This window comes from Impatiens glandulifera, chromosome 5, assembly GCF_907164915.1.
Source record: "Impatiens glandulifera chromosome 5, dImpGla2.1, whole genome shotgun sequence".
NCBI lineage: Eukaryota > Viridiplantae > Streptophyta > Magnoliopsida > Ericales > Balsaminaceae > Impatiens > Impatiens glandulifera.
In genome coordinates this window covers 48,757,771-48,785,723 of record NC_061866.1, presented here as the reverse complement: position 1 = coordinate 48,785,723, position 27,953 = coordinate 48,757,771, and the positions used below count along the sequence as shown (strand labels likewise).

Below are 27,953 nucleotides of genomic sequence, written 5' to 3'. Positions count from 1 at the left end.
TAATATTTTAGTTAATAAATTAAATTATATGATTAATGATAAAAAAATTAATTAATATTTTTTTTGTTTTGATTATTCAAATAATTTAAATTGAAATTAACGTATATGATAATATTTATATAAATATATAATTAAAATTTAGGTTATAAATACAAATATATATTTTAAATTAAATAATTATAATTATATATTATTATTTTTTTAATATTAATTAAAACAATTATATAACGAGATTAATATAAATATATAAATAATTGAGATATATTATTATTTTTAAGATATAAAATAATATACTTTTTAAGATAATAAATCAAATATAATATATTATATTATATTTTGATTATTTTCCACTTAATGACACAAAGCAAAATATGAGACCGAAAGAACACAGTTCTACTTGAAAGACTTTTGTTTCTCTCTCTATATAATTATATATATATATCTTTCAATAATCGATCTCAAAGGAGTCTGTAGAATGAGATCAATCCAAAACCCTTGAAAATCTCCTCTTTTTCTCTCTCTATCTCCCTTTCTCGGCTGTCATCATCAGGAGATTTGTCAATCCAATCCAATCACATCTATTTTTTTATTTTTTATTTTCTCTTGTTGCCATCGTAGTTCATTCTCTTCAAGCATACAGAATTGAAGTGGGTATCGATAGATACATTCCGGTCTTGCGAAGATGAGCAGCGGCGGTTCTAGGGTTCCGATTCCAAGCAGTGTTCGCAAGACGATCCAGCACATCAAGGAGATCACGGGGAATCACAGTGAAGATGATATTTACACAATGCTCAAGGAGTGTGCTATGGATCCCAATGAAACCACTCAGAAGCTTCTTTTCCAAGGTTGCTCCTTTCGTCTTCTTCCTCTTCTTTTTCTATTTGATTTATGTTGCCTATTTGACTTTAACTACGTGGAAAATTTGATTCACAAATATATGAGGAAGATATCAAGGTGTCATGAAGAAAATCAAGCTACTAAACTATTAGGAAACAAAGCTAATAGTTGATAGTTTGGTTCCTAGGGCTATTTACCATTTCTTGTTTTTGGTTTTCTTATTATGCCATTCGTTAGTTCTATAAATAGATAAGGGGATTGGGGGTGTGAAGGTATCTTGTATAAAGAGAAAAATCACTTGGAAAACACATATCTCATTAAGTGAAAGATTCTTGAAAGTCAAGTGGATGTAGGACTTGTTAATGTCCTAATCAATACAGATCTTGGGTGTTCTATTGTGTTTGAACTATTCAATTCTCTTGAAAACTTCAATTCATTTTGATCTCAATTTGGGGCATTACTTTCCTTACATCCATCTAAAGCTAAATGGCATGATATTTTTCGCACATGCACAATCCCGGAGTCTTAATTTTATTTTTCTGAAAGATATGTTTGTGGGAATTATATGATATTGCATGTAAACAATCTCCATATAGGATTATAATAAATTTTCTCTTTGGTGTATAGTGTAATACTTTTAGATATTTTCAAACAAATGCCTTGGCAAGTCAGTCTATTAAAAGTGATAATCATTGTTATTTATCCCTTTATACGATGTCTGTTCTGAATATTTTGGAGCTGCTCTTAAGTTTATGATTTATTGCTACGACTCTTTTTGAGGCAAAAGATAACATATTATATGATCTACAGATACTTTCCATGAGGTCAAGAGGAAGCGTGATAAGAAAAAAGAGGTATGGCATTTTCTTCGAGCATGAAGCTTTTTTGGTAGAATAATTATTGCCAGATAGAATATATTGTTTTCTTATCAGATACTATAATTTGGTACCAGGCCGGCCTCAAGGATTGGGCCGCCCTAAGCGAAAATTGTAAAATGTTGTTAATGCGCTCTGGGTTCGAATCCTTGCATAGGGTATTTTATAATTTATTTTGGGAGGCAGGGTGGGCCGCCATAAGCGTGGGATAAACTCGCTTTACCTCAAGGATTGGGCTGCCCTAAGCGAAAATTTTAAAATGTTGTTCATGCCCTCTGGGTTGGAATCCTTGCATAGGAGGGTATTTTATAATTTATTTTGGGAGGCAGGGTAGGCCGAGAAGCGTGGGACAAACTCGCTTTACCTCAGGATTGGACCTAAACCCTATTCTTACCTTAAAAGATTATCTCTACAATTGAATGCAAAACCCCTCTACTATAGTAATAGTTAACTATAGAGTATGCTTTCCACCCCCCCCCCCCCCCCCCCAAAAAAAAAAATAAAAATATATAGCTCTCTGAATTGAGTTGATTTTCATGTCATTACATTGCCATGTTGAAAACTAGCTTGATGTAGCTTTTAACTTAATTCCATTTGCATCTTTGCATGGATAAACATCAAGCTTTTACATATGCATCTTAAATGAAATGCTCCATACAATTATTTTGTCTTGCAGAATGTAAACAACAAAGAATCTGGAGATTCGAGGTGGAGACCACCTGGAATACAAGGACGAGGGAGTAGGAGGGGAAACTATTCTTCTCGTCAATTAGCTCATGGTATATTTTGCATCTAGACAGCACTAAAGATTTATTTAGCAAAATATTGATGCCAAATTATCTCTATTTCTTATTCTGGTTGATTTTACTATTTCACAATGAAACCGTCTTCATGAATTAAATCTTTTACGTAGATATTGGCGATAATAAAGTTCATACATATTCAAATAGACCTAGAATTTCTTTCTTTAGGAAACAGATGTAAGAACCATAGGTAGATTCCATCTATATAGTGCTGCAAACATCCAGTATACAATCAGCTATTTCTTATTCAGGAAGCAACTAATTAACTGTTGTTTTCTTTTATGCGCAATTTGTGCAAAATCAGCTATTTCTTATTTAGGAAACATCAGGTTGTTAATGGAAAGGGTACATTTAAAAGATTAAATATTTTGTACTTCACTATTGACAAGGAAATTGAATGATCTTAATTTTAATGACAGTTTATAAGACTTAAGTGCGTCAATGCACTTCTCCTCAAGTAAAGTTTTTTACATATTTTTATTTTGTTTCTTGCACAAGATTTCAGTTATACGTTACTTATCTCCGGCCATTGTGTGTACCTGTGGTTGGTATCTCATGAAAATCCTCTTATGCTAATTTGCCTATTTAATAGTTATATGTCTCCTTAGTTTTCACATAATACTTGGGGAATCTCCTTCAGGAGCATTGACGGAATTTTCTCTGATCTATGTAATTAACTGCTTGATTCATACTGCAATTGAATGATGTAAGTATATGAATGCTATTATTAAATAATTTTGACATTTTTGCTCCTGACAGATGCTGTTAGTGGAAGAAATGCTCCTATGGGAAAGGAAAATGGAACTGATCCCTTGGGAGAAAAGAGTGTTGGGCTCTCAGCCTTGCCCATCTCTCAGTCAAAAAATAAAGATGCAGTGACTGTAACAAGGTGCTATGCTTCACAGAATTATCCATTTCTATTAAATCTCAGTGTATCAGAACTACTTGGATTGTCAACAAGGATATTTATTTTTGTGTTTCTTCTAATTAATCTTGTACCTCTAAATTTCCTTCTTAGAAATATTGATAGATGCAGTATTTTAAGGATCACCGAAGGTTGGTTCTTACAATGTTTTTTTGTACAACATGTTGCAGTTCTGTTACGGTTGTAAGCAGCCCAACAGGTGAGGCTATTGGGGTTACAAAAACTGAAAATGGACCAGCTGTTGATATGGACAACCTGGTCTGTCCTCCTATAAAAGTTCCTCCAATGGATATGAAGCAAAATTCCAGCAGTGCTGAGGCAAGTCATGAACTGCCGGGACTAGAAAAGATCAACAATTCGACTCCTAGAAATCAAGCATCTGGAGTCTATTTCTCTGCTTCTGACCCTGTTTTGGTGCCATCTCAAGACTCGAGACTTCCTGGTTCTGCTGGTGCAATTAAGCGTGAGGTGGGAAGTCAGCGAACTCCTGTTGAACATATTTCATCTTCTCAAGAGAACAAGACAACTACTGGTTAGTTAGGGTTTTATAAGTCCTTTTTGTCTAATAGTTGAATGAATGTTCAATATTTTAGATTTATTTATATTCTATTTACATTGAACAGAAACTTCTGAAGTTGGGAGCTCCTCCATGCCTAGGAAGATGCCGTCCAAGTCCCAGGGGATGATAAAGAATCAAGAGTCTGCTCAACTTGTGCAGCCTCGGACCAGTCTTACTGTTCACAGACCTTCATCTAACTATAACAGTAGGTCACAACAATCAACTGGTCTTTCTAAGGGTATATTTCTCCTCGTTTAATTATGACTATTTACTTGTCACATGTTGTTGGGTTAATCCTCAATGTAGTACCTTTTCCACCTTATTTTATTGTCTCATGACTTTTCACACTTTTAGTAGAATGGTTTGGCTAGGTTAATGAAAATAATGTCCTTTATTTGTGGCTATTGTTATTCTTTGTTTTCTTGAAAGTGGGGCATGCTGATCAAATATTGTAGATACGATAATGATTTGATGCAAGAACCAATCACAAATCTTTATGTATGCTATTGTTGTGGAGATTCATTTAGATATTTTAGTTCATGTGTAGTCAAATCCCCTTAGTCCAACTAGTTGATATATATATATATATATTTATGTTTGCCGAACTATTAATAAGAACTTGTTAGCCTTATCAAGCAGTAGTAGTTTTGTCTATCATCATCGCATTTCGTTGGATAATTCCAATCCTCACTTATGCGTGGGTTAATCTCATTGATCTATCTGTTCGTAATTTGCAAGCTTCATAAATGGATGCTTGTAATTTGAAGCTTTAACAATTACGCTTCTCATGATCCTCCCTGTACCTGTTTTTTTTTAAAGTAGATGCTAAGGTAGAGAATCTCAAAGAGAAATCAAATAAAACTAGACAATATTTTATGCTTGTATTGTATATCTTATCTGATTGAGGTATATATTCAACAGCTCTCCCAGCTAAAGAGTGGAAGCCTAAGTCTGCAAATCCTAACCCAATTCAAGAGTCTGGAGGAACTGCTATTCCGGAGGTTCATTCTACTGTAGAGCATGACACTCAGGCTAGTGCAGCTTGTCACATTCTTGATTCAAAGGAACCAGCTTCAGATGTGCAGATGAAGTTAGCCGATTTGAACTTCCAGCAGGGTCCGCATGTTATCATCCCCAATCATCTTCATATTCCTGAAGATGTTAAACTTGATTTTGTGTTTGGGAGTTTTGATGTTAGTCATGGAATAAAAACCGGCTATGATGATGGACCCGAGAATGACAGGAATCATTTACCCAGTTCTGTTACTTCTGATACTGTTGAAGAGACGATAGAACAACCCTTGAGGTTTGTAGAAAATATTTTTATTATTCTTATGCACACTATTGTTATTATTGTTTTGGCAGTTATTTGTTCCTTTGTCTGAAATATGGGCATGATTATGATAATAATCCGTGGACTTGTTTCTTTTCTTTCTATTTTGTGATATTTTGGTTCAGTCATCATAATGCACTGGAGGCTGCTTCCCAGGAAAGAGACTATCCAGATCAACCACATTCACCTGAACAGCAGGTGCAAGAAGGCTCCTCATCTGGGGAGATTGATGCCCCATCTAATGCAGCAACCCCAGAGTATAAAGAGTCTGACCAAGAAGTCTTCTTGCCTCCAACAAGTCATCCATACCCCTTAATTCATACTTCATCTAACTACAATCTTGGTTTCATACCAACTGTGGTTGCTAATCAGCTTCCTCCATTCGACAGTTCTGAATCTCAGGGACGAGATGTTCCTCGCATGCCAAGTTTTGTAGTAAGTTTCCTATCTTGGAATTTTTATTACTGTTTTGATTTCTATTATTTTCATATTCAAAACATAATATATATTTAACATATTCAAAACATTTAACAATTTCAATCAGTATTGAATTTATTAATGCAACAAATTTTAGCCTCATATACTACTTTCTTCTAGACTGCAATCTGCAACGACGTCCAATAAGTTGGATTTCTGGTTAATAATGAAAAACAAATACTTCTGTCATCTCTAAGTTGGGGTTTGTAATATAGGTACCACAACCATTTGATCCAAACGGCTATTATGGGCAGTTTTTTCGGGCTGGTGTGGACTCGGATGGCCGTATTTCACCTGGAGCAGCATCAAAGTACAATGGAAATGTCACAGTTATGAATTCTCAATCTTCTGTCGAGGTATGTTGCCTGCCCACACGCCTACAAAAATGGTCCCGTTCTCAATCTAGATTTTGGCTCTTTTTTGGGTTCATCACTTATCTCATCATCAATCACTTCATCAACCAACATTCAACTCGTCAACTGTAATACTAAAATGGCCTTACTTTACTTTTATAACATTTTAAAATATTAAATACAAGTATATTTTAGTCATTTGAACCAAATAATTCACATTATCACAAACAATTTTTTCTATCTTTCAAGGAATCGGATAACTTAAAAATATATATAACCTACATCAAACAACCCCCTTGGACTTACTGAATATGATGTATTTGCTTGCAGGGAGGGAATTCTGGTGTTTTATCAACAACAGGCCCATCTCCTCAACAAAACTCATTATCTGCGACTCAGCAACCACTTCCAGTCTATCGACAACCAGCTGGGATGCATATAACCCATTACCCATCGAATTACATCCCTTATGCACCATACTATCCTCCATTTTACGTTCCTCCTACAGCTTTGCATCAGTTTTTGGGCAACAATGTATTCCCCCAGCAACCTCAGGTTGGAAACATATATCGGGGGACTCCTCCTCCTGGGACAGCCAACAAATATCCATTTTCTCAGTATAAGCCAGGAACTGGTCCAGGGAACTCCAACAATCATGGTGGAGGAGTTCCTGGAAGTTTTGGATCATACGGGTCCTCACCAGTTGGATTTAACCCCAGTTCTGGTTCCACAGCTGCAAACTCTACTGCTGGCGGAGACTTCACTGCACAACAGTACAAGGAAAATAATGTTTATATCTCCGGTCAACAGGTTGGTTCATTTAAAGCTCATTAATTATATTCTGCCTTTTGAAGACTAGATTAGCTCAGTAGTAGAGAATACGGCTTATGACCACAAGGTCTTGGGTTTGTGTTTTCATGATCACTTGAAAAAATAAAATTATTCTGCCTTTTGAAAGCATTGATTTGCTACCCACCTAGGGTAGTTGAAGTGGTTATATAGTTTTGAACTAAGAGGCTCAAGTCTCAAAGTCGATTCTCTAAATGCACCTTGAATGAAGTTGGGGTCATGGCAGTGGGATGTTGTGCAACCCTCCTCCAGGGAAAAGAACCCTAGTCTAAAAAAGAAACATTGATTTGATGTTTGTTAAATGATTTGAGTAGGGTGGTTCTAAATTTAGCTCATTTTATGATTTGACAGACAGAAGGTTCGACATTGTGGTTTGCTGCACCTGGGCGTGATATTTCTGGCATGCACCCAAGTTCATTCTATAATATCCCTCCACATCCTCATGCTCAAGTGAGTCTAACCACCCCAACTCAGTCTGGGCATGGCACATATACTGGCATTTATCATCCTCAAGCAGTTACATCACCAATTGTTCTTCCTATTCTGCCACATTCCCAGTCCATGGCTGCCGGAGTTGATATGGTGGCTGCTTCAACTACAGGCGTCTATCATCAGCCTCAACATTCACAAACAAATTGGCCAAGTAACTGCTGAAGGAATTTCTCTCTTTCTTTTTATATATACATATTATATTTTTAGCCAGCAGCAGCAGAGGAGTTCTGATTATATCATCATTACAATAACAATGTTGAGTGTGATTAGAACTTCACAAAGGTAAATTTATTGGGAAAGAATGATTTATGTTCATAAAAAAGGTGTGATGGAAGAAGGATGGGCATTGTTAAAGGGGCTGATCTTCTTTCTTGATGCTGCTATACATGGTCTGACTGTTATGTCTCCTTTCTTCCTTCCTAAATACAAATCCGTCTGCAGTTTCAGAGTTTTTAAGTTTGAGCATTATTCTCATTTTGCCTTCCGACGATTTCCTCTCATTTCATCTACAATTTAGGTGATTTTATTGTAGGAAGGTGGTTAGGGTTTTCATGGGTGTCGCCTGTTTGCCCCAGTTTTGTCTTGAATCTCTTGTTGCAGTTTTACCTGTAAAGTGATTTTTTATAGCCAAGGAGGAGAGGAATGTAATAGTTATTCACTGTTGTAGTTTTATCAAGGAAAGAAAGCTTAAATTTTCCACTTTAACTTTTGGTGCTTGTGCTTTTTTATTTTTATTTTTTATGATGAACTTTGTTATCACCTCGAATCAGAGTTCAGACATCACACCAACCAGAAAGGACCACATTACATGTTTATTTTTTGTAAAGCTGATGAGAAATCTGCAGAAACTATGTAATTTATTCTGCAAATTGGAGCTTAATTATGAAAAGAGTAACCTTTACTTCTTTAAGAATACCACAAAATGCAATAAAAATGAAGTTACATGGTTACTGAGCTTTAAGAAAGGTCTCTAACAATACTTCCTTTCCAAAAAGGTATCTCACATTTCACAATACTCCTACTTAGCAGTCCCTTTAACATTTGAAAGATCCAAGTCTAAAAAAGCCTGGGACTTTATTCAAGGAAGGATGAAGTATAATAAACTATTAAGTTAAAAGGCTAATCTTCATTCATTATTTGCTATATTTTTAAGCCATAGTTTATTCTATAAAGGAAGCTCACTGATATGATATTTAATCAGAGTACATTCATTCGGATCTTGATATGGATTTTTGCCCCTACTTTAATTTAAGATATTCTAAATATACTCTATAACCAATTCAGAAGTTCGTGATACTAAAATTTCGTGAAAAATAAAAAATAAATAATATCGTAAATCTCATCTATGTGCACCATTTGTGGGAAAGAGGCTGGAAAAAACTATGGAAACTTCCATTTCATGGTAAATATATGAGTTCTCAATATTAAAAACTTAGAGGAGAATCTCTTAAATGTTCAATATAAACAAATCAAGAAACATTCACACATAATAGAGTAATAGATAGGGTTGTAAACAATCTGGGCAAAGCTAAACGGTTCGAGCTCGGTTCAAAATTTTATATTATAGCTCGACTTGTATGTATTTAGTTAGACTCACGAGCTACTTGAGCTCGACTCGTTCATAACTTATTAAGAAAACTCGTAAAAATTGTTTACAATTTAGAAGAAGGTTTCAATTTTTTTATTAAATATTAATATATGTTAAGAACGGATTGACGAAAAAAATACATATATAACATGGTTCACCAAGATAAAACTTAACTACGTTCACTTAGAAGAGAAAATATTATTGAAGATATCACAAATATTACATCATGATAATTTAGGATTATGACACGAATTTATATAATAATAGGTCTCCTAAAACCCTAACAAATATCGAATTGAAATGTTAACGATGCTTTCAAAACAAATACTTTTTAATGTGCCTAATTACACTTTTAAATAAACACCAACATATAATCATAAACCTACCAGATGTATAATACTGAATATATAAAATTCTAATATATATATATATATAATCTTAACAAATATATAATTGAATTGTCAATTAAGAAAGAACAAATATTTAAATTTACTTAACAATATATTTTTGGGGAAAAAATGTGACCACAAAAGGGTTAAACACATAGCCCGCAAACACGCTTAACCATTTAACTAGGCACAGCCCAGGACTTCTCAAGGAAGTTGGAGATATCCAGCTATTGTTGCCGCTAGACTAGAAGAAAAGATTACTCAACAATATATTAATAAATATTAAATGAGATTTTAATCTATCTTCTAAACGAACATGTTCACCGGCCTATAAATAAGTCTCTTAACAAATAAGTTCGCAAGCCTCTAAACGAACCCGCGAGCTAATGAGCCGGATATCTAAAAACTCTAGTTAGACTTGTTAAGACTAACGAACGAGCTCAAATTACATTTTTATGTATATTGGAGTAAGGTCTTTATCACCACTATTTTGTTCAAGAACTATTTAGAAAATTGGTGAACTCCTTATTATGTATTTTATATCTATAGCATATCACAATCAAACACGAATTATTATAATTACTAGCATGTATCCCGTGCATTTGCACGAGTAATAATATAAAATCTGAGAAAAAAATATTACAGTAATAATGTTTATGGGCGGGTCAACCTACAATCCGACCCAAATATCCATTTACTCTCACATATATTCAAATTAGCCACAACTCTCGAGCATACAATCCAGACACTTTAAAAATTAAACATCATTATACATATATATAGATTAGTTAGTTAAAAAGTTGAACTTATATTGTTAAAATGTCTCACGTTCATCAAATTTGGTGTTGAATTTAAAATATAAAGTGTTATTAGCCTAGTTGGTTAAAGGGTTGTACTTGTTTTATTAGGTTGCAAATTTGAACCATACATATATCATTTTTAATTTTATTTTTAACCGTTTTAAGTTTATGGGCGGGTCAACCCAAAATCCGACCCAAGTATTCATTTACTTTCACATATATATTTAAATTAGTCACAGCTCTCGACCCGACAATCCGGACACTTTAAAAATTAAACATCATTATATATAGATTTTTGGAGGGTGCAAAATAAAATAAAAATTAAAAAGTCATTTTGAGCTATTATGTTTGAAAATAAATGGTTGATAAATATTATAAAAAAATAAATGGAGATAGAAAGTCATCCAAATAAGCAATTAAAATTATTGTTGACTGTGATGAAGTCAATTATCTCTCATTTAGTTCGAGATGAAGAGTTAAGCAACTAAAATATTTTGTTGGACATGTGCTCCATAGTAAATGTCTTTTTTTTTTTTATTGTAAAATCAATTTGTTATTATTGTTTTTAGTAAACAAATATACAAGTGGGTAAAATTCAATTTTAGAATGAAAAAATAACAATTACATCATATTTTATTTTGTATATGAATATTTATCAAATCTTTTAGTGTATTTTTTATTGAGAAAAGTTATAAATTAAGATTCAATATATTAATATTTATTTATTTGAGGAAAAATTGTGAAATTGATGTGTATCATTTATAATGATATTATTACTATGTTTTTTTATATTTGTTCTGGAAAAACTCTAAAATTCTATTTAAGTATCCAAATCTAAGTAGCTACATAACTGATTGAGTAATATTTGTTTTTCTGATGTCATGTAATACTTTGTTATTGTGATTTTTTTTTATTATTAAAATAGAATTAAGATTTTTAAAATAATTTTATTTAGATTGAAATTATAAATAAAATATTTAAATAATGTTAATATAAAATAAAATATATTGAGTAATATATTTTTTTTATAATATATATGATTTGTTGTTTCGATAACTTTTATTATTTGAATATACATAGAATATTAATATATATATATATAATATTTATTTTGAATGAATTAAAATTTTGTAAATAGTTACCTACCAAAATAGAATTAAGATTATTTAGATTGAAATTATAAATAAAATATTTAAATAATATTAATATAAAATAAAATATATTTTAATATCATTCCAAGAAAAACAGTACATTATTTAAATAAATTAATCCGAACAGGGAGACTTAAAAAAGGAACACAGTTCTTCTTCAACTTACTTTGATTTGCTTTGCTCTCTTTTGCTTCTCTTTCTCTCTCTATATATACATATATATATATATAATTATATATATATATTTCTCTCTTTCATTCCTGTCGAATGAGATCAATCCAAAACCCTTGAAATCTCCTCTCTGTCATCATCATAGGAGATTTGTCATCGCAGTATCCTTGAGTGCATTCAATCTATCCTCTCTTTAGCATACAAATTGAAGTGCGTATTGATTGATTGATTGATACACTCCGGTCTTGCGAAAATGAGCACTGGCGGTTCTAGGGTTCCGATTCCAAACAGTGTTCGCAAGACGATCCAGCACATCAAGGAGATCACGGGAAATCACAGTGAAGATGATATATACACAATGCTCAAGGAGTGTTCTATGGATCCCAATGAAACCACCCAGAAGCTACTTTTCCAAGGTGACTCCTTTCTTCTTCTTCTTCTTCTTTTTCTAATTGATTTATGTTCTCTATTTGATTTTAACTACGTGGGCAAAATTGATTCACAAATATATATAAGCAATAAACTATTAGGAAACAAAGCTAATAGTTAATAGTTGGGTTCCTGGATTTCTTTACCATTTCCTGCTTTGATTTCCTTATTATGCCATCATTAGTTCTATAAATATACAAGGGGGTTGGGGTTGAAGATATAATGTGGGAGTGATTCTTGTACAAATAGAGAATTCTCTTGGAAGAAACATATCTCATTGAGTGAAAGATCTCTTGGAAGTCAAGTGGAGTATAAATCTTGTGTGTTCTATTTTGTTTGAACGATTCAATTCTCATGAAAACTTCAATTGGGTTTGATCTCAATTTCGTGGCATTACTTTCCTTACATTCGTGCAAAGCTAAAGGCATATACTATTTCTCGAATATGCAAAATCCAGGAGCCAAAATATTATTTTGCTGAAAAAAAACTGTGGATTGGAATCACATGTTTGAGGGAATTGTATGATAATGCACTTAAAAAACAATCTCCATGCAGGTGGGATTATAACAAATCTTCTATTTGGTGTATAGTTTAATACTATTTGGTCTGTTCAAACAAATGGAAGTCTATTAAAAGTGATACTGTCATTGTTATATATCCTTTATCTTGGTCATCCTCCCTTCTCTCTCTGGTGTGTTAGAAGTAACATGTCTGCTCTGAATATTTTGGAACTGCTCTTAAGTTTATGATTTATCGCTCTGATTCTTTTTGAGGCAAAGGTTAACAGATTATATGATCTACAGATACTTTCCATGAGGTCAAGAGGAAACGTGATAAGAGGAAGGAGGTAAAGTATATTGTTTACAAAAGATTTTTTTTTTGGTAAGAGTGTTACTTGCTAGAAAGATGATTGTCATTTTCCTCTTCTTATGGCGCTTTCTTGATAGAATAATCCTATTACTAGATAGAGTTTATCCTTTTCTTACCAAGATTGCATGATCTTGGTATCAGAGGTCTTAAACCCATTCTTACCTTATAAGATCATCTCTACCATTGAATGCAAAACACCTCCCTAGTAATAGTTAACAAGGCATGGCTCTTTTTTTCTCAAAAAAAAAAAACAAGGCATGACTCCCTGAATTGAAATGAAAAACTAGCTTGATGTAGCTTTTTTAATTTCATTCCATTTGCATGGATAAAGATTAAGCTTCTTAAATGAGATGTTAGTTGTTGTTTCCATAAGATTATTTTGTCTTGCAGAATGTGAACATCAAAGAATCTGGAGAATCGAGGTGGAGACCACCTGGCATACAAGGACGGGGGAGTAGGGGTGGGAGGGGAAACTATTCTTCTCGTCATATAGCTCATGGTATTATTTTGCATCTTGACAGCACTAAATATTTATTTAGCAAAATATTGATTCCAATTTATCTCTATTTCTTATTCTGGGCGATGTTACCATTTCACAATGAAACCGTCTTTCTTGAATTATATATTTTATGTAGTTAATAGACCCATAATTTATTTCTGTAGGATATGGAAGTAAGAACCATAGGTAGATTCCATCTATGTAGTGTTGCAAACATTCAATATGCAATCAACTATTTCTTATTTAGGAAGAAACTTTGCTGTTGTTTTCTTCTGAGCAATTTCTGCAAAATGTTTGGCCACCATTTTTTGGGTCTTGGACTAGAAACATCGACTTATGTATTTAAGGACATAGGTTGTTAATGGAAAGGATGAATGTAAAAGGTTAAATATGTCTTACTTCACTATTGACAGTGAAATGAAATTATCTTAAATTTAATGAGAGTAATCAGTTCAAATTTGTAAAACATAAGTGCCTTGAGGCACTTCTCCTAAAGTAAAGCTTTTTACATATTTTTATTTTATTTCTCACACAAAATTTCAGTTATACATTACTTATCTCCTTCCATTGTGGACCTGTGGTTTGTATCTCAATAAAACAATTCTTATGACAATTTGACTCTTTAGTAGCTATAGGACTCCTTAGTTTTCACATAATACATGGGGAATCTCCGTTAGTAGCATTGAGGGGATTTTCTCTAATCTATGTTAACTTCTTGATTCATACTAAAATTGACGATTTAAGTATATAAACGATATTATTAAATAATTCTGACATGTGTGCTCCTGGCAGATGCTGGTGGAAGAAATGCTCCTCTGGGAAAGGAAAATGGATCTGATCATTTGATAGAAAAGAGTGGTGGGCTCTCAGCTTTGCCCATCTCTCAGTCAATAAATAAAGATGCAGTGACTGTAACAAGGTGCTATGCTTCATTTCTATTAAATCTCAGTGTATCAGAACTACTTCAATTGTCAACGAGGATGTCTTTTTGTGTTTCTTCTAATTAATCTTGTACTTCTAGATTTCTTTCTTAGAAATATTGATAGATGCATCATGCAGCATCTTAAGGATTACAGAAGGGTTGGTTCTTACAATGTGTTTTTTGTACATGTTGCAGTTCTATCACAGTTGCAAGCAACAGCCCAACCAGGATTACCCAGATTGAAAATAGATCATCTGTTGATATGGACAACCTGGTCTGTCCTCCTATAAAAGTTCCTCCAATGGATATGAAGCAAAATTCCAGCAGTGCTGCGGCAAGTCATGAACTGCCGGAACTAGAAAAGAGCAACAATTCAACTCCTAGAAATCAAGCATCGGTAGTCTATTTCTCTGCCTCTGACCCTGTTTTGGTGCCATCTCAAGACTCGAGACTTCCTGGTTCTGCTGGTGCAATTAAGCGTGAGGTGGGAAGTCAGCGAATTCCTGTTGAACATATTTCAACTTCTCAAGAGAACAAGACAACTACTGGTTAGTTAGGGTTTCATAAGACCTTTGAATTGGAATCCCATCATGTGTTCGTCTAATAGTTGAATGAATGTTCAATCATTCAGATTTAATTATTTTCTATTTACATTGAACAGAAACTTCTGAAGTTGCGAGCTCCTCCATGCCTAGGAAGATGTCGTCTAAGTCCCAAGGGATGATAAAGAATCAAGAGTCTGCTCAACTTGTGCAGCATCGTACCAGCCTTTCCGTTCACAGACCTTCATCTAACTATAACAGTAGGTCACAACAATCAACTGGTCTTGCTAAGGGTATATATCTCTCCTACTTGTGATCTTATTTGGTTTACTCATATTCACTTGTCACATGTTTTGTTAATCCTCAATGTAGTCTCTCCTACTTTTTGATCTTATTTGGTTTACTCGTATTCACTTGTCACATATTTTGTTAATCCTCAATGTAGTATTTTTTCTACCTTATTTTATTTTCTCATGACTTTTCACACTTTCAGTAGAATGTGTTGGCTAGGGTAAAGAAAAAATGTCCTTGGTTTTTGGCTATTGTATTATTTTTTCTTGAAAAAGTGGCATGTTGATCCTAATGAGGTAGAAAAGATAATTGATTTGATGCAAAAGCCAATATGTATGCTATTGTTGTGAAGATTCATTTAGATATTTTAGTTTATCATTTGTATTCGATTTCCCTTTTCCAGCTAGTTCATATTTTTTCTTGTAAAACTATTAATAAGAACTAGTTAGCTGTTTCATATAGTAATAGGTTTGTCTATCATCACCACATTTTCCCGACAACTCCACCCTCGCTCATGCGTTTGTTAATCTCATTTTTATTGCCTAAAATGTTTGTTCAGCACACTATCTTTGTACCTGGGCCAGGTTGACTTCCTTTTCCGACAATATGTCTGCATAATTTTTCAGCTTCATTGCATGCTTGTAATTTGAAGAATAGTTTACCCTTCTCATGATCCTCCATGTACCTGTTTTCTGATATTGGATGCTATGGTAGAAGATCTCAAGGAGAAATAAATGAAACTAGACAATATTTTCTGCCTGTATTGTATATCTCATCTTATTGAGGTCTGTAACCTACTCAAATTCAACAGTTCTCCCAGCTAAAGAGTGGAAGCCTAAGACTGCAAATCCTAACCCAATTCAAGAGTCTGGAGCAACTGCTAATCCAGAGGTTCATTCTACTGTAGAGCATGACGCTCAAGCTAACGCTGCGTGTCACATTCTTGATTCAAAGGAACCAACTTCAGATGTGCAGAGGAAGCTTGCCGATTTGAACTTCCAGCAGGGTCCGCATGTTATCATCCCCAATCATCTTCATATTCCTGAAGATGTTAAACTTGATTTTGTGTTTGGCAGTTTTGATATTAGTCATGGAATAAAAACCGGCTATGATGATGGACTCGAGAATGACAAAAATCATTTGCCCAGTTCAGTTACTTCTGAGACCGTTAAAGTGACAATAGAGCAATCCTTGAGGTTTGTAGAAAATATTTATTTTTTGTTATGTACACTATTGTCTGTAATGTTCTGTTAGTTGTTACTTTGTCTGAACTATGGGCATGATTCTGATAATAATCAATGGATTTTCTCTTTCTATTTTGTGGTTTTTGTTTCAGCCATGGTAATGAACCGGAGGCTCTTTCCCATGAAAGAGATTATCCAGAACAACCACAATCGCCTGAACAGGTGCAAGAAGGCTCGTCTTCTGGGGAGATTGATGTAGCAACGCCAGAGTATAAAGAGTCTGACCAAGAAGTTTCCTTGCCTCCAACAACTCATTCATATCCCTTAGTTCATACTTCATCTAGCTACAATCTTGGTTTCAATCCAACAGTGGTTGGTAATCAACTTCCTCCATTTGAAAGTTCTGAATCTCAGGGACAAGATGTTTCTCGCATGCCAAGCTTTGTAGTAAGTTTCTTTTATTTTATTTTGTTCCTGTTTTAGTTTCTATTATTTTCATATTCAAAACAATATATATTTAACATATTAAAAACATTTGACAATTTCAATCAACATTGAATTTATTAACGCAGCAATTTTTAGCCTGATATGATACTTCATAGATTGCAATCTGCAACAACGTTCAATAAATTGGATTTCTGGCTAATAATGAAGTCGGGTTTGTAATATAGGTACCACAACCATTTGATCCAAACAGCTATTATGGTCAGTTTTTCCGGGCTGGTGTGGACTCGGATGGTCGCATTTCACCTTTTCAGTCACCTGGAGGTGCATCAAAGTACAATGGAAACATTGCAGTTATGAATTCTCAATCTTCTGTTGAGGTATGTTGCCTGCAGAGACGTTTTTTTAGGCCTACAAAAAGGGTCCGTTCTCAATCTAGATGATTATTTGGATTTAACTTATCCCATCATCAATCACTTCCGTCCACCAAATCATTTAAATAATCAACTAATATGCTTTTACTTTATTTCTTTTACAACATTTAAAAATATTTAATACAAGGATATTATAGTCATTTAACCCAAATAATCCACTTTTTATTTGTTCTTCAAAAACTTGGATTATTTAAAAAACAAATAAAACCTACATCAAACAACCCCTTGGAGTTGTTACTGAATATGATATATTTGCGTGCAGGGAGGAAATTCTGGTGTTTTATCAACAGGCCCATCTCCTCAACAAAACTCATTATCTGCGACTCAGCAACCACTTCCAGTCTACCGACAACCAGCTGGGATGCATATAACCCATTACCCATCAAATTACATCCCTTATGCACCATACTATCCTCCATTTTACGTTCCTCCTACAGCTTTGCATCAGTTTCTGGGCAACAATGCATTCCCCCAGCAACCTCAAGTTGGAAACATATATCGGGCGACTCCTCCTCCTCCTCCTCCTGGGACAGCCAACAAATATCCATTTTCTCAATACAAGCCAGGAACTGGTCCAGGGAACTCCAACAATCATGGTGGAGGCGTTCCTGGAAGTTTTGGATCATATGGGTCCTCAACAGTTGGTTTTAACCACAGTTCTGGTTCCACAGCTGCAAACTCTACTGCTGGCGGGGACTTTCCTGGACAACAGTACAAGGAAAATAATGTTTACATCTCAGGACAACAGGTTGGTTCATTAAAAGCTCATTAATTATATTCCGCCTTTTGAACTAAGAGGCTGAGGTTTCATGTTTGATTCTCACACCTTCATTTGAAGTGTTGGGGGTCATGCTGTGCTAGCCTCCTCCATGGAAAAAATAGAACCTGGTCTAAGGAAAAAAAACATTGGTTAAATGAATTGAGTAGGGCGGTTCTAAGTATATATAGATTTTTATTTATATTTTTTATGATTTGACAGACAGATGGTTCGGCTTTGTGGTTTGCTGCACCTGGGAGAGATATTTCTGGCTTGCACCCAAACTCGTTCTATAACATCCCTCAACATCCGCATGCTCAAGTTACTCTAACCAACCCATCTCAGTCTGGCCATGGCACATTTACTGGCATTTATCATCCCCAAACAGTTACACCGCCTATTGTTCTTCCTCTTCTGCCACATTCCCAATCCATGGCTGCTGGAGTTGATATGGTAGCTGGTTCAACTGCCGGTGTCTATCAACAACAGCCTCAGCATTCTCAAACAAATTGGCCAAATAACTGCTAAAAGAATTTCTATTTTTTCTTTATATATTATATTACTAGTCGCCAAAAGCAGCAGCAGCAAAGGGGATATGATCATTACAATAACAATGTTGAGTGTGACGAAAAACTTCACAAACGTAAATTTATTGGGGAGAGGGGGGAAGAATGGTTCGAGTTCATAAAAAAAATGGTGGTGGAAGGAAGCTATGGTCTTGCTGCTATATCTCCTTCGCATTTTCGAAAGTTTTTAAGTTTGAGTATTAATTATTCGATTTCCCTCATCTCATCTACAATTTTTAGGTCATTTTATTGTAGGAAGGTTGTTAGGATTTTCATGGGTGTTCTTGTTTGTCCCCCCTCACCCAGTTTTGCCTGCCTTATATATCTTTTGATACAGTTTTACCTGTAAAGTCACTGTTGTAGTTTTTATCAAGGAAAGAAGCTTAAATTTGCCATTCAACTTTTGTTCCTTGTGAATCTTTTATCTTGAACTTTGTTAAATTAACTTGACAAACTTAAGGAGAAAGAATGTTCATGTAATGCTAATATAAGGAGTAATTTGTAAAAGAAAGTGGGTCCCATTCCAGCAGCCCTTTTGCTGTAATATCGCTTGAGAGTTGAGCCATAAGAAACTAAGGAAGGGCCAGTGAGAAAAGTGCAGGGGCGATAGTGAGAATCAACGAGAGAGATGATGGAGGAAGAAGAGGCGGAAGAGACATGGAATCATAAGAAGCAAGTTCTAATGGAAGAAGTGGCTTTCAGGCTCGTCAACGGCGATCTTGACGCTAAGATTCAGGCCGCCAGAGAAATCAGAACGCTCGTTAGGAGATCTTCCACTAATGCTCGCTCTAAGATCGCCGCCTCCGGTGTTTTACAGCCTCTCATCTCGATGCTCACCATTTCCAATATCGACGCCCGTGAAGCTTCTCTCCTCGCACTACTCAATCTCGCCGTCAGAAATGAAAGGTCAGTCATTTGAATAGATAGATAGACGTGGGTTGATTTGAATGATTCCAAATCCAAAACATAATAATATGTAAAGATTGGATTTTTATTTAGCTTAGTCTGCTGCCTGCTCTGCTTTTACTGATTAATTAGTTCATCTATTGAATCTATTCTATTCCATTACAACCCATTTCACCAGAAACAAGGTCAGCATAGTGATGTCTGGTGCAATTAGTCCGCTTGTTGAGCTGCTCAAAATCCAGCAAAACAACTTAAGAGAAATAGCTACAGCTGCAATATTAACCCTCTCATCCGCACCATCAAACAAACCGACTATAATAGCTTCTGGTGCCATTCCTCTTCTAGTTCAGATACTCCGGTCAGGAAACATTCAAGGACGAGTCGATGCAGTCACAGCTCTTCACAATCTCTTCGCTTTTTCTCCAGATAACCCTAATGTCATCATCCTAGATTCCAAAGCTGCTTGTCCTCTCATCAATCTGCTTAAGGAATGCAAGAAGAATTCGAAATTTGCTGAAAAAGCAACAGCCTTAATTGAGATTCTTTGTCAATCAGAAGAAGGATTACTAGCAGTTGCGATGTCTGATGGTGGGATTTTAGCTTTGGTGGAAACTGTTGAGGATGGATCTAAGGTGAGCATGGAGAATGCTGTGGGAGCTTTGTTATTATTATGTGAGAGTTGTCGAGATAAATATAGGGAACTCATTCTCAAAGAGGGTGCAATACCTGGACTGCTATGGATGACTGCTGAAGGCACGGCTAAAGCTCAGGAGAGAGCTCGGAAGCTTCTGGACATGCTCAGAGTTGACAAGTCTTCTCCTGAGAAGATTACATCTGCTGAATCAGCAAAGATGATCTTGCAAGATATGGTTCACAGAAGCATGAAGAATATGCAGTTGAGAGATGTTGGTTCAGAAGTCGTTAATAGTTAAAAAAAGAGTCTGAAATCACGTTATCTTCGGGATTATAGAAGATTCTGGAATAAAAAATTCCAGAAAGCAAGGTATATATAGAGAGAGTTAGAGCAGAAATATTTATCTGTGAGTTTTGGCAAAGTTTGATGGGTCTTGTCTTGAGGTGCTTTTCATTAACCTCCTCCTCAAATGGGCTCATTCTATGTCTGTAGTAGTATGTATATGTGGAGTTTGAAAAGCTCATAAACCTGGTTGGTTATATATACCATCTGTGTACATTTTGGTCTGATTCTGGCATTATTACATCAAGTCAACCAACTTCACACTGTATGTAACCCTCATCTCATTGCATTTTTAAGTTAATACATAATTTTCTTTGATTAATGTTCTCAAGTTGTTGTATATATCTTCCTCATTTGAAAACTTTCATATTTGGAAAGTAATTTAGTCTTAATTGGTGGTTTCTATGTCTTGGATCTAGATTTAGAAGAAAAAAAAGTAATTTTCAAATTGGGTTGTTATGTGAATAGTTAAGGGTCCAATGACTGGAATTGGTTTTGGGAATTCTATTTCCAAATTCACAATAAACATTAAATTACAATTCAATTTTTTTTTTTATCTTATTTGGATGTGAAATATCTGATTTAGATTTGAGACTAGTCTTGAATTAGCGAACATAACATTTTTTTTAATATGATAATCTTAGAATTAGAAGAGGCCTAAAAAATGATCGTCCTGCGTTCAGAGAATATGGTAAAATAAAAAAGTGTTGAAATCCTAGCGTCGAGGACATTATAGCAAGGAGGCTAACGACATCTTGTTCCTAGCTGCAGAAAGATTATTTACTTATCGGAATTAAAATTAGTAAAATTATAATTCAGAACCTATTTTGAAAGAATTCAAACATTATTCAGAATTCAAAGAAAATGGTAATATGGGTTAGAAACTACCAATCAAGACCCTTTTTTCCTTATTATGGAAAATAAAAGCAATTATGACCTCTTTTATTGATATGAAAAAAAGAATGTATGTGTACATAAAGAATTAAAAATAAGAGCAATTAAGAGCTCTCAGATCACAAATGTTTGTAAATTTGAATATAAACAAACCATATGCATAGGAGCATGAAATCAAGATGAATGATATTGTCAGAAATATGCATCGGTTGTGTTAGTCGTGTCCCGGCAAAGTATAGACCGGGCTTCGACTATTGAACGAGGCGGTTCGAGATCCTTTTCTTGAAGAGCGTTTCCTTGCAATCGTTGCATTTGAGAAGCAAAAGTGTCATCCAAAATCTGCAAACAAATAATTAACTTCTTTTGTACATATATATGGCTGGCTATAGGATGATTTAGTGTTCAAATAATGGCTTACCCCAAGAGCATAATAAGAGCCATTGTACCACACTCTGTTTTCCTTCCTTCCCACCAAGAATTTCAACACAATCTAGTGAGGAACAAAAGAAACACAATAAGAACAATAATAATAAGATGCAGCAGCAAATGAAGTTTTTTATTATGCATTTTCTTATTAGTTCTTACCTGGCCCATCCTGTCCCAAAACCCTCTACATGTTGCGATGAATATCCTACTTGTAAAGACTTCATGTAAATTGGAAATTGAATCTATGAGTTGTAATGTAAGCATTTGCATTCTTTCTCGAAGCTCCGCCTCCCCATCAGATTCTTTTGTTTCCTCCAGAATCTTCTTTAGACGTGTATTCTTATTATCTTGCAACTGTGAATTGTTTACATTTTCAGAAAAAAATAAAGAAAGTGATTTTAACTGATATGATCATAATTGTACAAAGAAACTTACATTGTTGATGAGCTTTACAACTGTTGCTTGCATATAATTCTTATATTTAGTTCTTAACAAAACTGTTATTCCATTCATCTGCTCCCCAAACAGCTGCTTCTTGTCTCCATTTACAGGTAGATATGATGCCCAAGCTCGCAAAATATCCTCAATTTTGCAATGAAGAACATCAAGAACCCTTTTTATCGTGTTCATAAAAATCCCCAGCTGTCAATTACATCAAACAACAAAAACCATAAAAATAGGTATACAAATTATGGTTCATCGCATCTTTAGCTTGTTTTTGTTTTGCACTCACTTGATTAGGAACGGAGTAGAGGACAATAGATTGTCTTCTTGTAAATTTCTGTACTTGCATACCGAGCTTCTTGGGGATGCTATCTTTCAGCGGAGTCAGTATATCAGTGTACTGCTTTTCCAAAGCTTTAATAATTGCTCTTTCTATATTTGCCACAGCCTTGTTGGATCAAAACAGAGTTTGATTAGCAATTTAAGAATCGAACAGAGTAAATGTTTTTCAATGTTATTTTAACACTTACATTTTCAAGAACCAACGAATATTGAGGCCATCTGTTCATCACCACTTCATATGGGCTAAGAATTTCTTTGATTTTGTCATACATTTCCTCCGCAAATGGTGAAGTAGAGTAATTTGTGGTTACCCCTGACCATGGTACCTGCATCACAAAGTTCAGTATCACAACCAATTTACCTTGTTTGCTCTCATATGGCAAAATTTTATCACAGATTATTACCTTTTCTGCCTTGCATAGATCAAGTAAATGAAGTTGCATATCCTGTACCCATACCATTATGTAATTATGGTAAACATTCCTTGAATCCACACCACATTGTGCCGGGCTGAATGATCTCAACAGAAAAAGCATATTAGTAAAAAAATATCCATTTGGGATCTCAAACAAAAGTAACATTCTTTTTGTTACCTGATATTCCAAGCCTCGAGTTTCCTCTCAAAGTCAGCTGTTGCCACCAGAAGTTCATTTACATGAGCCATAGGACCCGACGGAGGCCAGGTGGAGAGAAAGGCTTTAAGCCTCTTAAACAATTCATTTCCATAAACGGAAGCAGTTATGTTTGATAAGTCAATTGAACTGAAATGTTGAAGAAGATATACAAAATCAGAATACAGTTTTAACCAGTTAAGAAATGATCAATGTTTTAACTACCTTGGGAGGACATGCTCATTGTGAATCTTAATATCAGCCCGAATCTCATTACTTATGTTAATACAAAGGTTTTTCATCTTTAAATATGCTGTAGAGATTGTAATAGGATCCATGAAAAAGCCTTCTGTGTTGCTCGACGACACAAACTCATCTGTCTCCACCATGTGTTTCCTGCATGTCTTTGCTGCCGCTCTCTGTAAGAAATCAAGAAAGCACAACATAGTTAGTTAAGAAAAAAACATTTCTTTCATCTTCCATATCTTAAATGCTAACAAACACGAGTTAATATCAATCACCTCTAAGTAATTTCTCAACGATGTTTGTACATCTTGAGCTAATATATCATGAAGAAGCGTGTATATTTGAACAGCAGGCGTGAGAGCTGGTGCGGCAACTTCGGGTATTGGAGCAAATATATCAACCAAACCCGTCGGAGAGTTTTCATCAAGTGATTTGTAGTTCTCAAACACAGTTGCCAGTAGACTGTCAATTTGTGTTTCACAACCCAATAATATGCTTTTCTGCAGAAGAAGGAAAAAAAAAAAGTCAAATTTCAGCCAGATCCCTTATTTTTTGGTTAAGTTTGGGCTAAGGAAAACAAAAAACTTACCTCTTGTCTGGTTAAGTTCTTTCTGCTCCTTGCTTCAATAACCGGCACAAGTAGCTCATACACAATCTCCAAGCAGTCTTTTGTTGGAGTTGCCACATTCATAACATATGAAAGATATCTGTGTGTAGTAGTAATAAAAGAAGGAATTAAAAGCTTGGAGTTATTTTGCTGACAGTTATGGCTTGATTTTATTTACCTTAACTGCGCGTATGAATCCGAGACTCCATAATAATCAGAAAACTCAGTTAGAAGCCATTTCCATACTCCATCAAGCCTCAAGTTTCTCGAATGAAACTTTAGAGCACGCATGGCAGCCTCCAAGAGGAGATCATATGCAAGAGTTTCCACAATAGGTGCACTCTGTGAATACAAAACACCATCAATTTAATAAATGATGCAAATATTATTGTGAATTCCTGAGAAATAATTTTTTGATTCAAACCTTGATCTGAGAAGTCTCGTCAGATGTAATTGCAATACCAATGGAGAGCTGGATCTTCCCAACACATTCATGGTCGTCGTGATAAATAGGCCACCACTGAGTTTTGTCATTCTACATATATTTTAGCTATTTATTGTCAACAATGGATCTTAATCAACACAATGAAGAAAATGGAAGAGATCATGCGGATGGAACATACTGAGTTGTCGGATAAGGATGAAACTGGAATAAAAGCTCTTCCCTGAATAACTTTCTTGCTGTCGTAAACTTCTAGTAGAAGGGCATCACCTTGGCTTTGTGGGAAACTGAAATTACACACACAAAAGTTTGAAAATCTTACTCATCAATCCTCCATTGGCTATCTTTAAAAATATGAAACTGACAACTTACAAATCATAGTAATCGCCAGTTCCAGCACGCAAACTAATAGCAGAACCTGATTCTAGCTCAGTTTCTTCTGTAGAACTCTTCAGATGAAATAGGCATGAGAATTTCTCTGCAATGCAAGAATCAATCAAAGAGTTTATTTCAAATTATCATGTATGATTATCTGACTGTCTAACTAAAGTTGTACAACGAACTAACCTTCAGATGGGGAATACGAGACAATTCCTAGGGAATTGATACCGGTTTTCACAATGGATGAAACATGTTTCACATACTGGGCTCCTACTTTCAAATAAATTGCACTTCTCTGCGAATATGTGCTCTTAAGACTCCTCCTAGGTACCAGCCTTAGCTTCCTTACTGCCACATCAATAAATTTTCACCATAAAAATCTCAATTTACATTAAAAATGATCAAACAGATCCATAAGAAGTTGAAATACCTTCCACTCTCATTTTTCCAACCACCTTCTTTACTTTTTGAGAGCATACTTGTTCCACTCTCTCAATTCCAGTCTTTTCAATCGGTTGCAGGCCTCGAGGTTGCAACAAGAATTTGTGTAGCCTAAAACAAGATCTTAAAATAAAGCAATTGCACTAAATTTAGAGTAGAAATTTAAAACCATTATTACTAGTAATACCCAAAAGCACTTCTCAGAACCAAACATTCATCGCGAAGAAATTCAGGTGCCTCCGTGCAGCCTCTTGCCCACGCATTCAGACATAACCGGACGCACCCATCATAAGCAATTAATGTTTGCCAAGCATTCTGGCCACTGCTAGAACAAAAAATGAAAGTTTTTCGAACATCAATAACAGATGCATTAATGTTTTCTAACATGGTCAGAAACATTATACTGTACCTAGTATTATAATAGGGTGAAGTATATAATTCAGGCGGTTGGGTATCTGCAGTAACAGCTTCTTGTTCCATCCTATACAAGAGGTTAAAATTTAAGCAAATTGGGGATATTTAAAACGAAAGCTAATTCAAAGTTGTCACTGTATCATTGTATCATTGTATGTACCTCACACCAAGATGATCATCTTCTTTTGAGGATTGTGATTGCCAATTAGAAGAATGATTGTTATTCACATATATACCATCTCCTGTTTCTTTTTGTATGTCTGGATTGTCTTCTACTGTTACTCTTTCCGAGCTTGGGAAATCATCAGAAACATTTTCTGATTCAACTGCAGCTGGAGGTGCGCTAGGAGTTCCCATGTCCACAACTGTTCTATAATTAGCTTTTGGAGTTTCCTGCAATTGTCACTCGAATGTTATGTTGTTGGTTTCTTCTATGTTAAGAATTGAAGAGTTAAGATTATATTACATTGGTATTCAGAAGAATTATTCTGGGAAGCCGACAGCTTGTAGCGGTTTCTCTGTTTTGTCCTTGAAATTTCCCAAAACCCAATCCGCCATCTGTTGTAAATCTTCTGTAATTTTCGGGAACTTCGATTTTAAGATCACCCTTCAACGGCCCTCTATTCAAACAAGACACGTCTGGCCCTCTTAGGATTTCTTTCTTGTAGAAATCTTCAGCTGGCTGTTGTTCCTGATAATTGGAATCGCTGAATCTCAAACAATCATCTTCGGAGTAGTTCCCACTGAAATTATCCGGGACAGAAGCCACGCTCTCATCATCTAAGGAGTCCTCATCGCTTTCATCTCCGTATCGGTCTAGATTTAGAGGCACTATGTTGCGAGGATCAAGAAGACCAGAATGGAACTTTAGAGGAGGCAAAACAGGAGAAGACGTGTAATTGCTACCTCCATAGCCACCACTAAGAGGGGATCTCGGAATTGGACTCATTTTCTCGGATAATGGTGATCGGATTACGGATGCTTGTTCTCCATTTGGTCCCTACATTGAGAAATGATATTCGATTGGGTTCATCAAGATTGAATAAACTTTGAAATGTACTCATGAATAAAGATGATAAAATATAGTCGTTCATGTACCTGTTTGATCCAGCTTATAGACCTTTCGTCTAAACCCTCTGTAAACATCTTCTTTCTATGGCGTCGTCGCTGATCGGAGTTTCAGAAGAGAGAGATTGTTGAATCGATGGCAAAAAAGAAAGGGGAGCGTCTACTACTGTTTGTGACAGCCAAAGGGTAACGGCTAGTTTGAAATGTTTTTAGATTTGAAATGGGGGAAATGCCGTTTTTATAGTGAAATTTTATTTTCTTAAAAAAAAAACAATCCGTTCGGCCGACAGCCAAAACTGGAGTCAACTGACTTTAGGGCTTCCCTTTTTAAGTGGTTTAATTATTTAACTCAAATATAAATCATTCTCAGTGTCATTAATTTTTTTTATTAAATTAATTCAAATTCTGAATTCAAATCATTACTTTATTTATTGTTATAAATTATTGAGACATGAGTCTAATGATTTACTATACCATTATTTTTGTGATTAGTTGATTTATTTATAAAATACATTTAATTTTTAATTAAAGTATTTATTATGTAACAGATGGAATGGTATATTATTATTTATGTTAATTATATATCTTTTATAAATTATATATGATAACTTGTACTTTTCTAGGGAACATGAAGAAAGTATAGATTGATGATGAAATAAATAAACAGTTATTATATTTTTATTTTTTTATATATATTTTGAGTTAAATATAATTCCAAATTTTAGTTTGAAATTAACTTAATCTTTTATTAATTATATTGTTATATTTATTATTAGTTCCATTTAATTAATATATATATATAATTTTAAAATTTCAGGTATATATAATTTAAAATAAATAATTTATATATTTATATTTAAAAATTATTTATTAACTTTTTTTTGAATGATTCATGTATATTAAAATTAAAATGACAAATAATGTTTAACTAGTAAATACTCAAAAAAACGATTAACTCCGCGATAAACTCTAATGAATTTTCGAAATGAACATTAGAAAACGTGGTAATAATAACATTATAAATGATAAGCATCGGACGACTACAATTATTAAAAAATCGACGATTTATCTCCAATCAGATAGTTCACCACTGAAGATTGATAATTTAAATATGTCGCTTCAATTCAAATTTCGCAACAACTATCCAAAGACTCGGACATCATCTAATAATACTCCACAAAGGAAATGACTACATATGCTAGATACCAATTTAAT

At 34.5% G+C, this 27,953-nt stretch overlaps 4 protein-coding genes across 6 annotated transcripts; 3 read left to right on the top strand and 1 right to left on the bottom strand.

Moving 5' to 3' along the window:
* The first annotated feature begins 451 nt into the window (after positions 1–451).
* On the top strand, positions 452–8,208 carry LOC124937715 (GBF-interacting protein 1-like). 2 transcript variants are annotated; one of them, XM_047478033.1, is made up of 11 exons: positions 452–845; positions 1,648–1,691; positions 2,389–2,491; positions 3,275–3,404; positions 3,611–3,972; positions 4,064–4,204; positions 4,921–5,305; positions 5,458–5,767; positions 6,025–6,165; positions 6,493–6,972; positions 7,363–8,208. In XM_047478033.1, the coding sequence occupies exons 1-11, from the start codon at positions 683–685 to the stop codon at positions 7,663–7,665; spliced, it is 2,562 nt and encodes an 853-aa protein (XP_047333989.1). In that variant the 5' UTR covers positions 452–682; the 3' UTR covers positions 7,666–8,208. The 2 variants fall into 2 exon arrangements, with proteins under 2 accessions (XP_047333989.1, XP_047333988.1); XM_047478032.1 differs by having other exon boundaries at positions 4,064–4,237.
* Positions 8,209–11,654: 3,446 nt separating this feature from the next.
* Positions 11,655–18,946, top strand: LOC124938660 (GBF-interacting protein 1-like). 2 transcript variants are annotated; one of them, XM_047479142.1, is made up of 11 exons: positions 11,655–12,018; positions 12,835–12,878; positions 13,292–13,400; positions 14,193–14,319; positions 14,518–14,870; positions 14,984–15,124; positions 15,967–16,351; positions 16,492–16,786; positions 17,011–17,163; positions 17,480–17,965; positions 18,197–18,946. In XM_047479142.1, the coding sequence occupies exons 1-11, from the start codon at positions 11,856–11,858 to the stop codon at positions 18,500–18,502; spliced, it is 2,562 nt and encodes an 853-aa protein (XP_047335098.1). In that variant the 5' UTR covers positions 11,655–11,855; the 3' UTR covers positions 18,503–18,946. The 2 variants fall into 2 exon arrangements, with proteins under 2 accessions (XP_047335098.1, XP_047335097.1); XM_047479141.1 differs by having other exon boundaries at positions 11,659–12,018; positions 14,984–15,157; positions 18,197–18,945.
* A 176-nt stretch (positions 18,947–19,122) lies between these two features.
* LOC124937929 (U-box domain-containing protein 3) lies at positions 19,123–20,758 on the top strand. The gene is made up of 2 exons (XM_047478265.1): positions 19,123–19,446; positions 19,625–20,758. Exons 1-2 carry the CDS (start codon positions 19,169–19,171, stop codon positions 20,376–20,378), a joined length of 1,032 nt encoding a protein of 343 aa, XP_047334221.1. The 5' UTR covers positions 19,123–19,168; the 3' UTR covers positions 20,379–20,758.
* Positions 20,759–21,338: 580 nt separating this feature from the next.
* LOC124937465 lies at positions 21,339–26,955 on the bottom strand. The gene is made up of 22 exons (XM_047477732.1): positions 26,769–26,955; positions 26,137–26,670; positions 25,831–26,063; positions 25,666–25,737; positions 25,444–25,578; positions 25,246–25,367; positions 25,002–25,163; positions 24,807–24,912; positions 24,616–24,721; positions 24,417–24,527; positions 24,171–24,334; positions 23,975–24,092; positions 23,661–23,885; positions 23,365–23,558; positions 23,122–23,289; positions 22,933–23,038; positions 22,717–22,854; positions 22,476–22,634; positions 22,178–22,384; positions 21,902–22,096; positions 21,735–21,806; positions 21,339–21,655 (listed from the first exon to the last, which is right to left on the bottom strand). The coding sequence occupies exons 1-22, from the start codon at positions 26,814–26,816 to the stop codon at positions 21,509–21,511; spliced, it is 3,522 nt and encodes a 1,173-aa protein (XP_047333688.1). The 5' UTR covers positions 26,817–26,955; the 3' UTR covers positions 21,339–21,508.
* Positions 26,956–27,953: the final 998 nt, after the last annotated feature.

Coding starts and splice junctions, on each gene's coding strand:
- LOC124937465 (XM_047477732.1), bottom strand. CDS start 26,816: ATGTTTACAGAGGGTTTAGACGAAAGGTCTATAAGCTGGATCAAACAG. Junction 24,722..24,806: donor ACTGGCGATTACTATGATTT/GTAAGTTGTCAG, acceptor GTGTAATTTCAG/TTTCCCACAAAGCCAAGGTG. Junction 24,335..24,416: donor ACGAGACTTCTCAGATCAAG/GTTTGAATCAAA, acceptor TTGTATTCACAG/AGTGCACCTATTGTGGAAAC.
- LOC124937929 (XM_047478265.1), top strand. CDS start 19,169: ATGATGGAGGAAGAAGAGGCGGAAGAGACATGGAATCATAAGAAGCAA. Junction 19,447..19,624: donor CTCGCCGTCAGAAATGAAAG/GTCAGTCATTTG, acceptor CCATTTCACCAG/AAACAAGGTCAGCATAGTGA.
- LOC124938660 (XM_047479141.1), top strand. CDS start 11,856: ATGAGCACTGGCGGTTCTAGGGTTCCGATTCCAAACAGTGTTCGCAAG. Junction 16,352..16,491: donor ACAATAGAGCAATCCTTGAG/GTTTGTAGAAAA, acceptor TTTTTGTTTCAG/CCATGGTAATGAACCGGAGG. Junction 17,164..17,479: donor ATTCTCAATCTTCTGTTGAG/GTATGTTGCCTG, acceptor ATTTGCGTGCAG/GGAGGAAATTCTGGTGTTTT.
- LOC124937715 (XM_047478032.1), top strand. CDS start 683: ATGAGCAGCGGCGGTTCTAGGGTTCCGATTCCAAGCAGTGTTCGCAAG. Junction 3,973..4,063: donor AGAGAACAAGACAACTACTG/GTTAGTTAGGGT, acceptor TACATTGAACAG/AAACTTCTGAAGTTGGGAGC. Junction 6,973..7,362: donor TTTATATCTCCGGTCAACAG/GTTGGTTCATTT, acceptor ATGATTTGACAG/ACAGAAGGTTCGACATTGTG.